General features: G+C 50.2%; 1 protein-coding gene across 4 annotated transcripts in view; it reads right to left on the bottom strand.

Moving 5' to 3' along the window:
* ZNF8 (zinc finger protein 8) overlaps positions 1-9,795 on the bottom strand; it is a 32,360-nt gene extending 22,565 nt beyond the window's left edge. For all 4 annotated transcript variants that reach the window (XM_012473140.2, XM_012473138.2, XM_012473141.2 and 1 more), the window contains exons 1-3: positions 9,619-9,795; positions 4,519-4,645; positions 4,158-4,253 (exon numbers count right to left, since the gene is read on the bottom strand). In XM_012473140.2, the coding sequence (XP_012328563.1) occupies positions 4,158-4,253; positions 4,519-4,645; positions 9,619-9,684 (289 nt within the window). In that variant the 5' untranslated portion in view covers positions 9,685-9,795. The remainder of the gene's footprint in view (positions 1-4,157; positions 4,254-4,518; positions 4,646-9,618) is intronic.
* Between the last annotated feature and the right edge of the window lie 3,976 nt (positions 9,796-13,771).

The following is a 13,771-nucleotide window of genomic DNA, read 5'->3' as shown; positions in this document are numbered from 1 at the left end:
AGGCAATTCTCCTGCCTCAACCTCCTGAGTAGCTGGGATTTCAGGCATGCGCCACCATGCCCAGCTAATTTTTTTGTATTTTTAGTAGAGACGGGGTTTCACCATGTTGACCAGGATGGTCTCGATCTCTTGACCTCGTGATCCACCCGCCTCGGCCTCCCAAAGTGCTGGGATTACAGGCTTGAGCCACCGCGCCCGGCCTTTTCCTTTATTTTTTAATGCTCTGTCACTCAGGCTGGAGTGCAGTGGTGCAATCACAGCTCACTGCAGCCTCGAACTCCTGGGCTTTAGCAATCCTCCCACCTCAGCCTCCTGAGTAGCTAGGACTACAGGCACGTGCCACAGCGTTGGATAACTTTTACATTTTTTTTTGTAGGGAAAGGGTCTTCTTCTATTGACTAGGCTTCTTTTCCTTAAAAATAATTTAAAAATGTACTCTCTCTTTTAATCATGTGGTATACTGACTAATGGCCCCTAAAAGATGTCCCCATCCCAATACTTGGGAACCTTATGCAACAAAAGGGATATTGTAGCTGTGATTAAGTTAAGAATGTTGAAACGGGAGATTATCCTGGGGCCCTAAATCTGACCAAAGGGCCCATATAGGAGGGAAGCAGAAGGGTGTGAGTCAGGGAAGGGGTTGTGATAATGGAAATGGCTCAGAGTGAAGCAGTCTGAAGATGAAGGGTCCATGAGCCAAGGAGTCTGGGCAGCCTCCAGTAGCTGAGAAAGACAGAAATGCATTCTCCCTGAGAGCTGCCAGAGGAACTAGCCCTGATGAACCATTTTGAACTTCTGACCTCCACAACTGTAAGAAAACAAGTCTGTCCTTCTTTTGAGACAGAATCTTGATCTGTCATCCAGGCTAGAGTGCAGTAGTATGATCTCGGCTCATTGCAACCTCCACCTCCTGGGTTTAAGGGATTCTTATGCCTCAGCCTCCTGAGTAGCTAGGATTACAGGCATGCATCACCATGCCTAGCTAATTTTTGTATTTTTTGTAGCAACAGCATTGTGTCATGTTGGCCAGGCTGGTCTCAAACTCCTGGCCTCAAGTGATCCGTCAACCTTGGCCTCCCAAAGTGCTGGAATTAGGTGTGAGCCGCCACACCCAGCCAAATCGGTGCTTTTTCAAGGCACCTAGATTGTGGTGCTTTGTTACAGGAGCAACGGGAAATTAATACAAAGCATTACATGGAAAATATATTTCTGTCTTAACATAAAACCCTGAACACCTTCTGCTTCTGGAGTATTTATAATTGTCTAGATATTAAGTTACTGAAACTGTCCATCATGATTTTGACCCCATACTCCTCATCTGTGCAAGCATGACATTCTGCTTAATATTTATGGGCATGTTTTAGATCCTGGATTTGGTTATGGCGTAAGATTTGTGAGTGACAGGCATATATTCAGGGTGTTAAGAATTTGCTTCTGACATACATGTTTGAAGTAACAGCAGTGACAACCAATGAAAGTGGCAGGAATACAGAGTCTGCAGCAGAGTCACCCCACTCCAGGTTGATGGGTCACACCCCATCAAGGAGGCACGTATGTTTTTCTGCAGAATCAGAGAGTCCTGGGTGACATCAGAAGTATTTGGGTGGGAGGCTAATCTGCAGGCATTGCTGGTTGTACAACCATGGCCAGATCCTGTTTGTTCTAGAATGTGGTCAGGGTACCAATGTACCAGCCACAGTAAAGAGATCATGCCTTGCCCAAGCCAATTATGACAATCCAGACACCCCCGCCCCAGCTTTCTAGCATCCCTAGCAACTAGGGTCAGTGCAAGTGGAGGTGACCTAGTTCTGGCTAAAGAGACCCTAATAGGTGACATGTGGAGTTCTGTCAAAAGGGGACAGATGAGGCTGGCACCATTCTTCCTACCTCTTCCCCTCCTTCCTGCATGGAGCACAATTGTGATGGCGGAAGCTGCTGCAGCTGCACTGTGATCCCCAGGACAGCCTGGGAAAATCATCTCTGAGATGCCAAGACAGTGCCAGCAGACTCAGGGCTCCTGTTTTGTGAGAAAAATGCTTCTCTCTCTTTTCTTTTTCCTTTTGAGCTGTTCCAACCCGGTTTTAGGATATCTATAGCTAAACACAATTCTTACTATAAAGAAGGGTGTGGGGAACAAGTTTACAGAATCTAGACACTTGGCCAGGTACAGTGTCTCACACCTGTAACCTCAGCACTTTCAGCAGCCAAGGCAGGAGGACTGCTAGAGCTCAGGAGATTGAGACCAGCTTGGCTGTGTAGCAAGATCTCATCTCTACTAAAAGAAAAAAAAAATCAAAGTTAGGCATAGTGGCTTATGCCTATAACCCCAGCACTTATGAGGTTAAGGGAGGAGGACTGCTTGAGCCCAGGAGTTAGTTTGAGCAGCCTGAAGCCTGTATAAGATGGCAAGACCCTGTCTCTACAAAACAAACAAAAAAAGAAAGTAAAATAATTTTTAAAAAAGAAAAAAAAAATTTTTTAATTAGCTGGGCATGGTGGTACACATCTGTAATAACAGCTACTAGGGAGGCTGAGGTAGGTGGATTGCTTGAGCCTGGGAGACTGAGATCACGCCACAGCACTCCAGCCTGTGCTACAGTGAGACTATCAAAAAAAAAAAGAAAAAGAAGAAGAAGAAAAAGAGGCAGGTGCAGTGGCTAATATCTATAATCCCAGCACTATGAGAGGCCAAGGCAGGAGAATCACTTGAGCCCAGGAGTTTGAGACAAGCCTAGGCAACACATGCAACTCTGTGCCTTTACACAATAATAATAACAATAACAAATTAGCCAGGTGCGGTGGTATGCACCCATAGTCCCAGATATTCAAGAGGCTGAAGCAGGAGGATCATTTGTGCCAGGCAGGTTGAGGCTGCAGTGAGCCAGGATCACGCCACTGCACTCCAACCTATGCAACAGCGACTGTCTCCAAAAAAAAAGCTGGGCACGGTGGCTCATGCCTGTAGTCCCAGCACTTTGGGAGGCCAAAGTAGGTAGACTGCTTGAGCCCAGGAGTTCGAACCCAGCCTGAGCAACATGGCGAAACCCGATCTCTACTAAAAATACAAAAATCAACAGGGCGTGGTGGTGTGCACCTATAAGTCCCAGCTACTTGGGAGGCTGAAGTGGGAGGGTCGTTTGAACTAGGGAGGTCAAGCCTGCAGCGAGCCGTGATAACACCACTGCATTCCAGCCTAGGCAACAGAGTGAGACCCTGCCTTAAAAACAAAACAAAAAACACAAAAGGATCTGGACATGCAAGAATGAAATGGAGAAGCTAAGGGCAGGTTCACTTATCAGAACTGATCCCACAGAAAGGGCGTGCTGAGAAGGATGGTGAAAGAGGGAATGACCTGGAGTCTAGAAAGGAAGATGAAGCAGAGAGGGAGGAAGGGGTGGGATTCTGACCACTAGAGAGGAGGTGAATGACCTCTGAGCACAGGTGAGAAGGATGGTGAGAGAGGGAATGACCTGGAACCTAGAAAGGAAGATGAAGCACAGAGGGAGGAAGGGGTGGGATTCTGACCAGTAGAGAGGAGGTGAACGACCTCTGAGCACAGGTGAGAAGGCTGGAGCACTGCACAGAAAAGACTGAACAGGGCAGGCCTGAGACCACCCTTCTTAGGAGAGGCCTGTTCACAAGGTTGGCCCTTGGCTGCAACTGGGAATTTGGATTTGGGGATGGTTCCCCCGCACCCTAACTGATGAGAGTGGTTTACTGCACCCACACTGCACACGCTATGTGGTTTATTCCAAACACTGGCTTTCTCCTGGTAGTCTGGAACCTTCGTCTGTGCTAGGCAATCGGTGTCTATATGACCAGCCTCAGTCAAAATTCCTGGCACTGAATATCTAACAAGTTTCCCTGGCAGAGTTCACGTCTCATGAGGTGTCACAACTGAGTGCTGGGGGAGCCTGGTACGTCCCAACTGACCCACAGTTAGGGAGCTCTGGAGGCTCATGCCTGGCTTCCTCTGGACTCATCCCCATGCACCTTTCCCTCTGGTGGTCTCACTACACTCAGAGTTGTCGGCATGACTCTATGCTGAGTCCTGTGTACTCCTCGTGAACGGGTGCTCTCGAGGACCACCAGCCACCACCCTTTCCATGATCTGCTGGGCTGCTCCCATTAGTTGCTCCCACATAGTGGGTTCTTACCTGGAGAGCAGCCCTGGGTGGTTCCTCTCTCTGTCACCCATGGCTCAGTCCCTTGCTCCAGGTGGGAGATGACTTCAGGCTTCGGAAGCTCAGAACCTGGAAATGGGGAAAAACACAGGAGGTAGGGGTCTGCTCTGGAGAGAAAGAACCAGCTCGGGCTCTAGACCAGACTCCTGACTGTGAAGACATGTGGGCACCTCACAACACGGTGAAGCTCTACACTGGCATGGAAAAGGGCAGATGTCCCTCTTCATGCATGCCCCATAGGGAGTGAGGACCCAAGGCCACATCCTCACACGGAGGCCCCATGACTTACAACCCAGGAAAAATCAGTTATCACAGCTCGCAAAGCAGGTCTTACCTATGGAGAGCAGGTGCCCAAAGGTCTCCAGCATCACATCACGGTAAAGGATCCTCTGGGTAGGGTCCAGCTGCCCCCATTCCTCCTGGGTAAAGTCCACAGCCACATCCCGGAAGGTCACTGGTTCCTGAAACATCACACACATTCTCAATCAGCTGGACTATCTCCATCAGTGCTTTCAGACAGAAGAAGAATGGAAAAGGAGAAAATAAGCAGGCCGGTGTCACGAGAGACTACAGGTTATGCATGATGGGAGTCGGTCTCACTGGGCACCTATTAGGCTACTACACATAATTGTGTGTTGTACGGTGAGGACACGTGAGAGGACTCACCAAGATCAACACAGCCAAGCAGCAGTGAAAGAGGAGGGTACCGGCAGAGACTGGGCTAAGCTACTGATTTGAAGGTTTGTGAGCTAAAGAAACAGTTACTGTTTTAAATTAAACAGATACTGTTTTAGGATGGTGTGTTACAGAGCAGGAGCTAACTAAATACACTGACTAATCCTTAGATACAAAGTGAAATGCCTGTAATCCCAGCTATTTGGGAAGCTAAGGCAGGAGAATTGCATGAGTCTGGGAGGCAGAGAATGCAGTGAGCTGAGATTGTACTACTGCACTCCAGTTGGGGTGACAGAGACTCCATCTCAAACAAAACAAAGCAAAACAAAACTGTGAGGTTCACCATCCTTCCTGAAAAGAGGAGTTCAAGGGGTTGGGATCAGAAATTCACCTGTATTCAGGGTGAGGCAGGCTCACATGACAGAAGTGGGCCAGTTTAAGAGCCCACAAGGGTACTTACGCTGTGAGTGGTGGGACTGGGGGTGATAGGGAGTACGTACCCTGTCTGAAGGAGCAGCTGAACTGACTGATTATGGGAAAATACAGGGCCCTTAGTCAGAACTGCTAATCTCTGAAGAGAAGCTGAAAATTAGGTCAGATTTTTAAGTAAAAAATTATTTTTCTTTTTCAGGTAGTCTCACTCTGTCACCCTGGCCGGAGTGCAGTGGTGCCAACTCCGCTCACTACAACCTCCACCTCCTGGGTTCAAGTGATTCTCCTGCCCCAGCCTCACAAGTACCTGGGACTACAGGCACGTGCCACCACACCTGGCTAATATTTGTATTTTTAGTAGACATAGGGTTTTACCGCGTTGGCCCAACTGGTCTCGAACCCCTGGCCCCAAGTGATCCACCTGCTTCGGCCTCCCAAAGTGCTGGGATTAGAGGCATGAACCACCGCACCTGGCCTCTATGTGAAAAATTCTAATTTTTATAAGTTGATCCAACGTTACCTAAAATGTGTCCCATAAACAAAGCCCTTCTGCAGCCATGCTTGAAAGCCAGGTACTTCCGGATCAGAGTCTTGGCTCAGTCACTTTGTCCTCAAGAAGCATTTTTGCCTCCCAGTTTCCATGTCAACAAAGCATCAACCCTTGAGGGCTGTATAATGATTAAGTGGTTTACAAACACTTCCTACAGGACATCTGGATAGCCACATGGAAAGAGTAAAGATAGTGCCTGTCTTTGTCTGTTTTCCGTTGCTATAACAGAATACCACTGACCAGGTAATTTATAGTTTTTGTGTTTTGTTTTCTCAAGATGGAGTCTCACTCTGTCCGCCAGGCTGCAGTGCAGTGGTGTGATTTTGGCCCACTGCAACCTCTGTCTCCAGGATTCAGTTGATTCTCTTTCCTCACCCTCCGGAGTAGCTGGGACTACATGTGCACACCACCACATTTAGCTAATTTTTGTATTTTTTAATAGAGACAGGGTTTCACCATGTTGGCTGGTCTGGTCTCAAAGCCCTGGCCTCAAGTGATACACCCACCTCGGCCTCCCAAAATGCTGGGATTACAGGCATGCACCACCACACCCAGCTAATTTTGTACTTTTTGTAGAGACAGAGGTTTCTCCATGTTGGTCAGGCTGGTCTCAGACTCCTGACCTCAGGTGATCTGCCTGCCTTGGCCTCCCAACGCGCTGGGATTATAGGCATGAGCCACTGTGCCCGGCCCACAAGTGTCTTTATAAAAGGTATACAGAGGGAGATATGACTACAGAAGACATAAGGCAATCTGATCACTGAAGCAGCATGCTACGCTGCTGGCTTTGAAGATGAGCAAAGGGCCACGAGGCAAGGAACAGAAGGTCTGTGGCTCTCATAGCTGGAAAAGGCAAGGAAACAGATTGTACCCTAGAACCTCAGTGGGGAGGGTAGCTCTGCTCACACCTTGATTCCCGCCCCAATTTTTGACTTCTGACCTCCAGAACCGAAAGAACAAATGTTGTTTTAAGCTACAAAATTTGTAGTGAATTGTTACAGCAGATACAGATAACCAGATAAAACAATGGACCCTGAAGCTCTCCATTCTGGTCCTTGTCTGCTGTGATGGACAGCCTACAAGATGCTCCCCAACCATCTGTGCCAAAGATCTCTCGCCCTTGCGTAGTCCCCTCCAACACTGAGCAAGGCTGACTTGTTTAGTGAGACACTGTGGAAGTGACAAGACTGTGAATTCTGAATCCAGGTCACGAAAGGTGTTACGGTTTCAACCTTGCCCTCTCCTGGATCACCTGTTCTGTCAGAAGCCAAATGCTACGTTGTAAGGATACCCAGCAGTTCCAAAGAGAGGCCTACACGGAGAACAACTGAGTTCTCCTACCAACAGACATGTGAGTGAGCCATCCTGGAGGTGGATCCTCCAGCCTCAGTTAAGTCTCAGGTGACAACAGCTATGCTGACATCTTCACTGTAACTTCTTGAGCCTGGACCAGAACCACCAGCTAAGTCATTTCAGCACTCCTAACTGTCAGAACCTGTGAGATATTTATTGTTGTTTCAGGTCACAAAGTTTTGAGTTACATAGCAACAGGTAACTAACACACTTTCTCTCAAGCCTTTCTTATGCTCATTCCCCGTCCCCCATCCACCGCAAGAACAAACTGAAACGTGGAAGCATTTCACGCAAATTTGCAGTAACACACATCTGAAAGCCTGCAATCTAAGATTATCAGTAGTGTCCCTTTGTGTACCAAATCTGAAATAGTGCAAATCCCCATAAACAAACCAACGACAACAAAAAAGTACATAATTTCAAAGTTGCAGAGCTTGAGAAAGTATGAATTATTGCTGTTTCCTGCCACGCGAGGCGGCACTTTATGGAGAACACAGGCAGCAGTCACTTTGTCTAGAAGCGCTGGAGCTTTGAAGGCCAGATGGCCCTGCAAACACTGACCGCCCTGTACTGCGGGTTTCCCACAGTTTCCCAGGGGATGACCCTGCTAGTCGCTCCCGTCACACTCAGTGCCTAGTGACCCATTGCTGTCCCCGGGGACGACCCCGCTAGTCGCTCCCGTCACACTCAGTGCCTGATGACCCTTCGTTGTCCCAGGGGACGACCCTGCTAGTCGCTCCCGTCACACTCAGTGCCTAGTGACCCATCGCTGTCCCCGGGTACGACCCTACTAGTCGCTCCCGTCACACTCAGTGCCTGGTGACCCATCGCTGTCCCAGGGGACGACCTGCTAGTCGCTCTCGTCACACTCAGTGCCTGGTGACCCATCGCTGTCCCCGGGGACGACGGTACTAGTCGCTCCCGTCACACTCAGTGCCTAGTGACCCATTGCTGTCCCCGGGGACGACCCCGCTAGTCGCTCCCGTCACACTCAGTGCCTGGTGACCCATCGTCGTCCCAGGGGATGACCCTGCTAGTCGCTCCCGTCACACTCAGTGCCTAGTGACCCATCGCTGTCCCCAGGGACGACCCTACTAGTCGCTCCCGTCACACTCAGTGCCTGGTGACCCATCGCTGTCCCAGGGGACGACCCTGCTAGTCGCTCTCGTCACACTCAGTGCCTGGTGACCCATCGCTGTCCCAGGGGACGACCCTGCTAGTCGCTCTCGTCACACTCAGTGCCTGGTGACCCATCGCTGTCCCAGGGGACGACCCTGCTAGTCGCTCTCGTCACACTCTGCCTGGTGACCCATCGCTGTCCCAGGGGACGACCCTGCTAGTCGCTCTCGTCACACTCAGTGCCTGGTGACCCAACGCTGTCCCAGGGGACGACCCTGCTAGTCGCTCCCGTCACACTCAGTGCCTAGTGACCCATTGCTGTCGCCGGGGACGACCCCGCTAGTCGCTCTCGTCACACTCAGTGCCTGGTGACCCAACGCTGTCCCAGGGGACGACCCCGCTAGTCGCTCTCATCACACTCAGTGCCTGGTGACCCATCGTTGTCCCAGGGGACGACCCTGCTAGTCGCTCCCGTCACACTCAGTGCCTAGTGACCCATTGCTGTCGCCGGGGACGACCCCGCTAGTCGCTCTCGTCACACTCAGTGCCTGGTGACCCAACGCTGTCCCAGGGGACGACCCCGCTAGTCGCTCTCATCACACTCAGTGCCTGGTGACCCATCGTTGTCCCAGGGGACGACCCTGCTAGTCGCTCCCGTCACACTCAGTGCCTAGTGACCCATTGCTGTCCCCGGGGACGACCCCGCTAGTCGCTCTCGTCACACTCAGTGCCTGGTGACCCATCGCTGTCCCAGGGGACGACCCTGCTAGTCGCGCTCATCACACTCAGTGCCTGGTGACCCATCGCTGTCCCAGGGGACGACCCTGCTAGTCGCTCCCGTCACACTCAGTGCCTGGTGACCCATCGTCGTCCCCAAGAGGTTGTGCCCAAGCCCCAGGGCAAGGGCTCCGCGGTGCTGGGGTCCCTATTTGAGGATTCTTGCCACCTGGGCACCCGGCCAACGCTACAATTACTTATCCGTCAACACGAGGACAGCCCTTCCTGGGACTGGCGGCGCCGAGCCCGGGAGCTGGACCTGCCGGACTCCCTCGGGATGACCGGCCCCCGCCTGGGCAGGACAAGGCCGCCGCGGAGCATGCGCGTTCGGGAGCCCGGCGCCTGTCTGGAACCCCGGCCCCCTCTCTGACCAGCCAGGCCGTCACCGCGCCCCGACCCGGGCCTCAGTTTCCCCACGTGTCGAAGGCATAACGGTGGTGCCGCCCTCATCGCGCGGCGACGAGAGTCAGTCTCCGCGGGAGACGCTTGCCCGGAGCCCGCGGCCGTCGTTACTGTTGTTATTGTTACCTGAAGCTGGGCCGCCGCCGGCCCCACAGACATCACCGCCGCTGCCGCTTCGTCCTCGGGGTCCATCCTGGATTGACCAGTGTAGAATAGCGCCTGAGGTGAACCCCAGACCAGAGGGCCACTACAGCCAAAGGGACCACCCGACCCGCCGAACGCTGGACAATGGCAGCCGCACCGGCGACGCGGCGACTACAACTCCCAGGAGGCCGTGCAGCGAGCCGCAGCTCTCGGCCAATGGGAGTCTCCGCCGACCGCGCCTTCAACCAATGGAAGCGTTCTAGCTGCTGGCCAATGGGAGCCTCCACCCGATGGCCTCTGGCCAATGGGAGCGCTCAGCTGGGGCTGATGGGAGATGTGGTTGCTCCCCGCTGCGCTGCCCGCTAGTGTGCGGGCAACTAGAAGCCTCAGTCGTGGGGCAGGGAGCGGGGGCAGGGAGCGGGGGCAGAACCGAGAAATGGCGGATCGTGGGGGCGGCGATCGTCCGCCCCTCCTGATGCTGGGGCCTTACCCGTACGCGTCGGCCGGGTCTGCTCTTTCCGGGAAGTTGGGCTGGAGGAAGCCCGGGGCTGTTCCGCCTTACCCTCTGCTCCCCAGTGCCTAAAATGCACACGCTTCAAAGTGTCAGGAAGACTTAGCGGTTTGTTAATATAATAGACTTTGGCGGTAGCGGCCGGAAGGGGGCTTGAGGCTGGGAGCGCTGGTCCTCTGACATGAAAGGAGTCCCGATTCAGACCCCAAGGGAGGGTTCTTGGATCTTGCACAAGAAAGAATTCAGGGCGAGTTTATTTAGAAAGTAAAGTTGGTTCCTTCTGAGGGACAGTGTACGTTCCATCCCTTTCCTTAGCTTTGGCTGGCAATCTCTGGCATTCCTTGGCTTGTATATCTCTGTCTTCACGTGGCATTTTCCCTGTGTGTGTGACAACTTGTCTGTCTCCAAATTTCTGTTTTTATAAGGACAACAGTCATATTGGACCAGGGGTCACCCTAATGACCTCATTTTAAACTCTTTAAAGACCCTGTCTCCAAATAAGGTCTGAGGTACTATAGGTTAGAACTTAAACATCAATTTTAGGGAGACACAGCTCAACCTATACTTAACATATAATGGATTTATTTTGAAAAATGATCTTACCGGGCGCGGTGGCTCACGCCTGTAATCCCAACACTTTGGGAGGCTGAGGCGGGCAGCTCACGATGTCAAAAGATTGAGACCATCCTGGCCAACATGGTGAAACCCCGTCTCTACTAAAATTACAAAAATTAGCTGGGTGTGGTGGTGGGTGCCTGTAGTCTCAGCTACTCCAGCCTGGGCAACAGAGCAAGACGCTGTCTCAAATAATAATAATAATAAAATATATTAAATTTTTTATCAGTTTTAATGCCTGATACAGCAAATATTGATAGAATCTACATAAACAAATACTGAGTAGGGTCTTCAGTGACTTTTAAGAGTGTGAAGGGGTCTTGAGACAAAAAACTTGAAACATACTTGGCTATAAAATAGACTAGGCTTTTGTTGTCGTTGAGACAGAGTCTCACTCTGTCACCCAAGCTGGAATGCAATGGCCCATTCTCGGCTCACTGCAACCTCCACCTCCTGGGTTCAAGTGACTCTCCTGCCTCAGCCTCCTAAGTAGCTGGGATTACAAGCACCGGTCACCATGCCCGGCTAATTTTTCGTATTTTTAGTAGAGACAGATTTTTGGCCTGTTTGCCAGGCGAACTCCTGACCTCAGGTGATCCACCCCCACTCCCTAGCCTCCCAAAGTGCTGCGATTACAGGCATGGGTCCCCATGCCCTGCTGTAGCTTTAAGCAAGCTTTGATATTTTGTATTCATGTTGATCATTTGATACAGAGTACTTATTTTTACTTAAACAAATTTAGTTTTTTAAATTTCTTCTTTGATCAAATAGCTGTTTCAAAATATATTCTAAAATATCCACAATTATTAATTTGTAATTTTGTTGTGCTATTAAAGAATATGATAATATAAATTGCTACTTTTTTTTTTTTTTCTTTTTGAGATGGAATTTTGCTCTTGTTGCCCAGGGTGGAGGGCAATGGCGAGATCTCAGCTCATCACAACCTCTGCCTCCCGGGCTTAAGCAATTCTCCTGCCTCAGCCTCCCGTGTAGCTGGGATTACAATCCCCTGCCACCACGCCCGGCTAATTTTGTATTTTTAGTAGCTACAGGGTTTCTCCATGTTGTTCAGGCTGGTTTCTAACGCCTGACCTCAGGTGATCTGCCTGCCTCAGCCTCCCAAAGTGCTAAGATCCCCTTGATTAAAAAACCACCTAAATCCAGCCCCAAAACATCAGCCTAATGACTAATGTCAGCATAAGCAGAAACATTCCAACCCTAAATGTCGAGTCCAACCCTCAGACACTGACCCAGCGACAGATGAACAAATGCATTCAGACACAGATATCCAGTGAAAGAGTAGGGTTGCTCTTCTCAAGGAGTACCTTACTGGTGTTCTCTGTATTTCCTGAATTTGAATGTTGGCCTGTCTTGCTAGGTAGGGGAAGTTCTCATGGATAATGTTGGTCCTGATGGCCAGGGGGAGACTTATGTTAATTCTATCTATATAATTATAATCTTGCTTGGCTCAGAGTACACTGAAGTTTATACACCTAACTAAACTATATTATTGGTGCAGTTAATTAAAAATCAAGCAGCAACAGGAGTCCTCAGGTAAAGACCACCTGAGAGCATAGTTAACACTGGGGAACACCTCGGCGTGGCTGCAGAGCAGGGAATACTGCTCTGGTCCCAGGAACGCCTTCTCAACATGGAGGCTGTATGAGGGCCTTGTAAAGAGGGCTTATGCAAAGATCTCTGAGAAGGGAGGCGACGTCTGCTCACAAGATCCAGGAGGGTGTTTGCAGATGGGAGCTGGCAAGGAGAAAAGCCTTGCAGGGCAGAGGCTCTGCCTAGATTCTCAGAATATGGAGTGATTTTAATTGCTCTAAGTCCTCAATGCTCAGGAGATAAAAGCCGCTTGATGTATCAGGTATGGTTCCTAGTCCACTATGCTTCTGCTGCACCCTGATAATAATCAGTGATAAACTCAAGAGTACTAGTTAGCATGTCTTAGAAGGGTCTCAAGTGCTGTTAAATGCTCAGAGCACTAGTTGACCATATCTTAGAAGGATCTCAAGAGCTCTCTGCCCAGCTACCTTACCCACTCCTCTACCCTTCCCTTCCACGCCCCTAAGATCAATGAGATGATGCACACAATAAAAGTGTTTGGAGCCCAGTGGTCCGGGCCAACTTGGTTCCCATGAAATTCTACTCTTGTATCTCTGTCTTTATTTTCTTTTCTCAATCCCTTGTCGGGACTAAGGGCACCCGCGTACGGGGTTGGGGCTGGTACCCAACAGATAACATCCTGAAGTGTGTTTTCCAACTTGGTTCCATTCTCCCTGTCACTTTTAGGTTTGCCAATCAACTACAGGTTTGGTCTTGGGGATTCTAGGAAGCCAAGGAACCTCCCTGCCCTGCCTGCTGAAATCAACTCAAACTGGCCAAATAAACAAGTCTGACATCTTTTCTCTTTGCACTTGCATTTTTTTTTTTAGAAGGAGTCTCACTCTGTCGCCCAGGCTGGAGTGCAGTGGCGTGATCTCGGCTCACTGCTACCTCCATCTCCCCGGTTCAAGCAATTCTCCTGCTCAGCCTCCCAAATGGGTGGGATTACAGGTGCCCGCCACCACGCCTGGCTAATTTTTGTATTTTTAGTAGAGACGGCGTTTCACCGTGTTGGCCAGGCTAGTCTCAAACTCCTAACCTAAAGTGATCCACCCACCTCAGTCTCCCAAAGTGTTGGGATTACAGGTGTGAGCCAACACACCCAGTCCTGCCATCTGTCATTAATCGTGGTGTTCTCAATTTTCCATGACGCATGGGTCTTATTAAATCTGATAATACTTGGCATTGCCTGAAAATTTCCTTTCAGCCCCAGGTAAGTTTCCCTTTTTCTTTTTCTAACTTATTTGTTCAACAATCTCACTTGTAATGTTAAAGAGTCTGTTCTTGTTCTCATTGTTCTATTTTCTGAAAGTATCTGTCTTTTTTTTTTTTTTTGAGACGGAGTTTCGCTCTTGTTACCCAGGCTGGAGTGCAATGGCGCGATCTCGGCTCACCGCA

This window comes from Aotus nancymaae, unplaced genomic scaffold (genome assembly GCF_030222135.1).
Source record: "Aotus nancymaae isolate 86718 unplaced genomic scaffold, 86718_ANA_hifiasm-v0.15.2.pri h1tg000069l, whole genome shotgun sequence".
Classification (NCBI taxonomy): Eukaryota; Metazoa; Chordata; class Mammalia; order Primates; family Aotidae; genus Aotus; species Aotus nancymaae.
The sequence above is the reverse complement of the archived record's forward strand: the minus strand, read 5'-3'. Positions and strand labels throughout refer to the sequence as shown.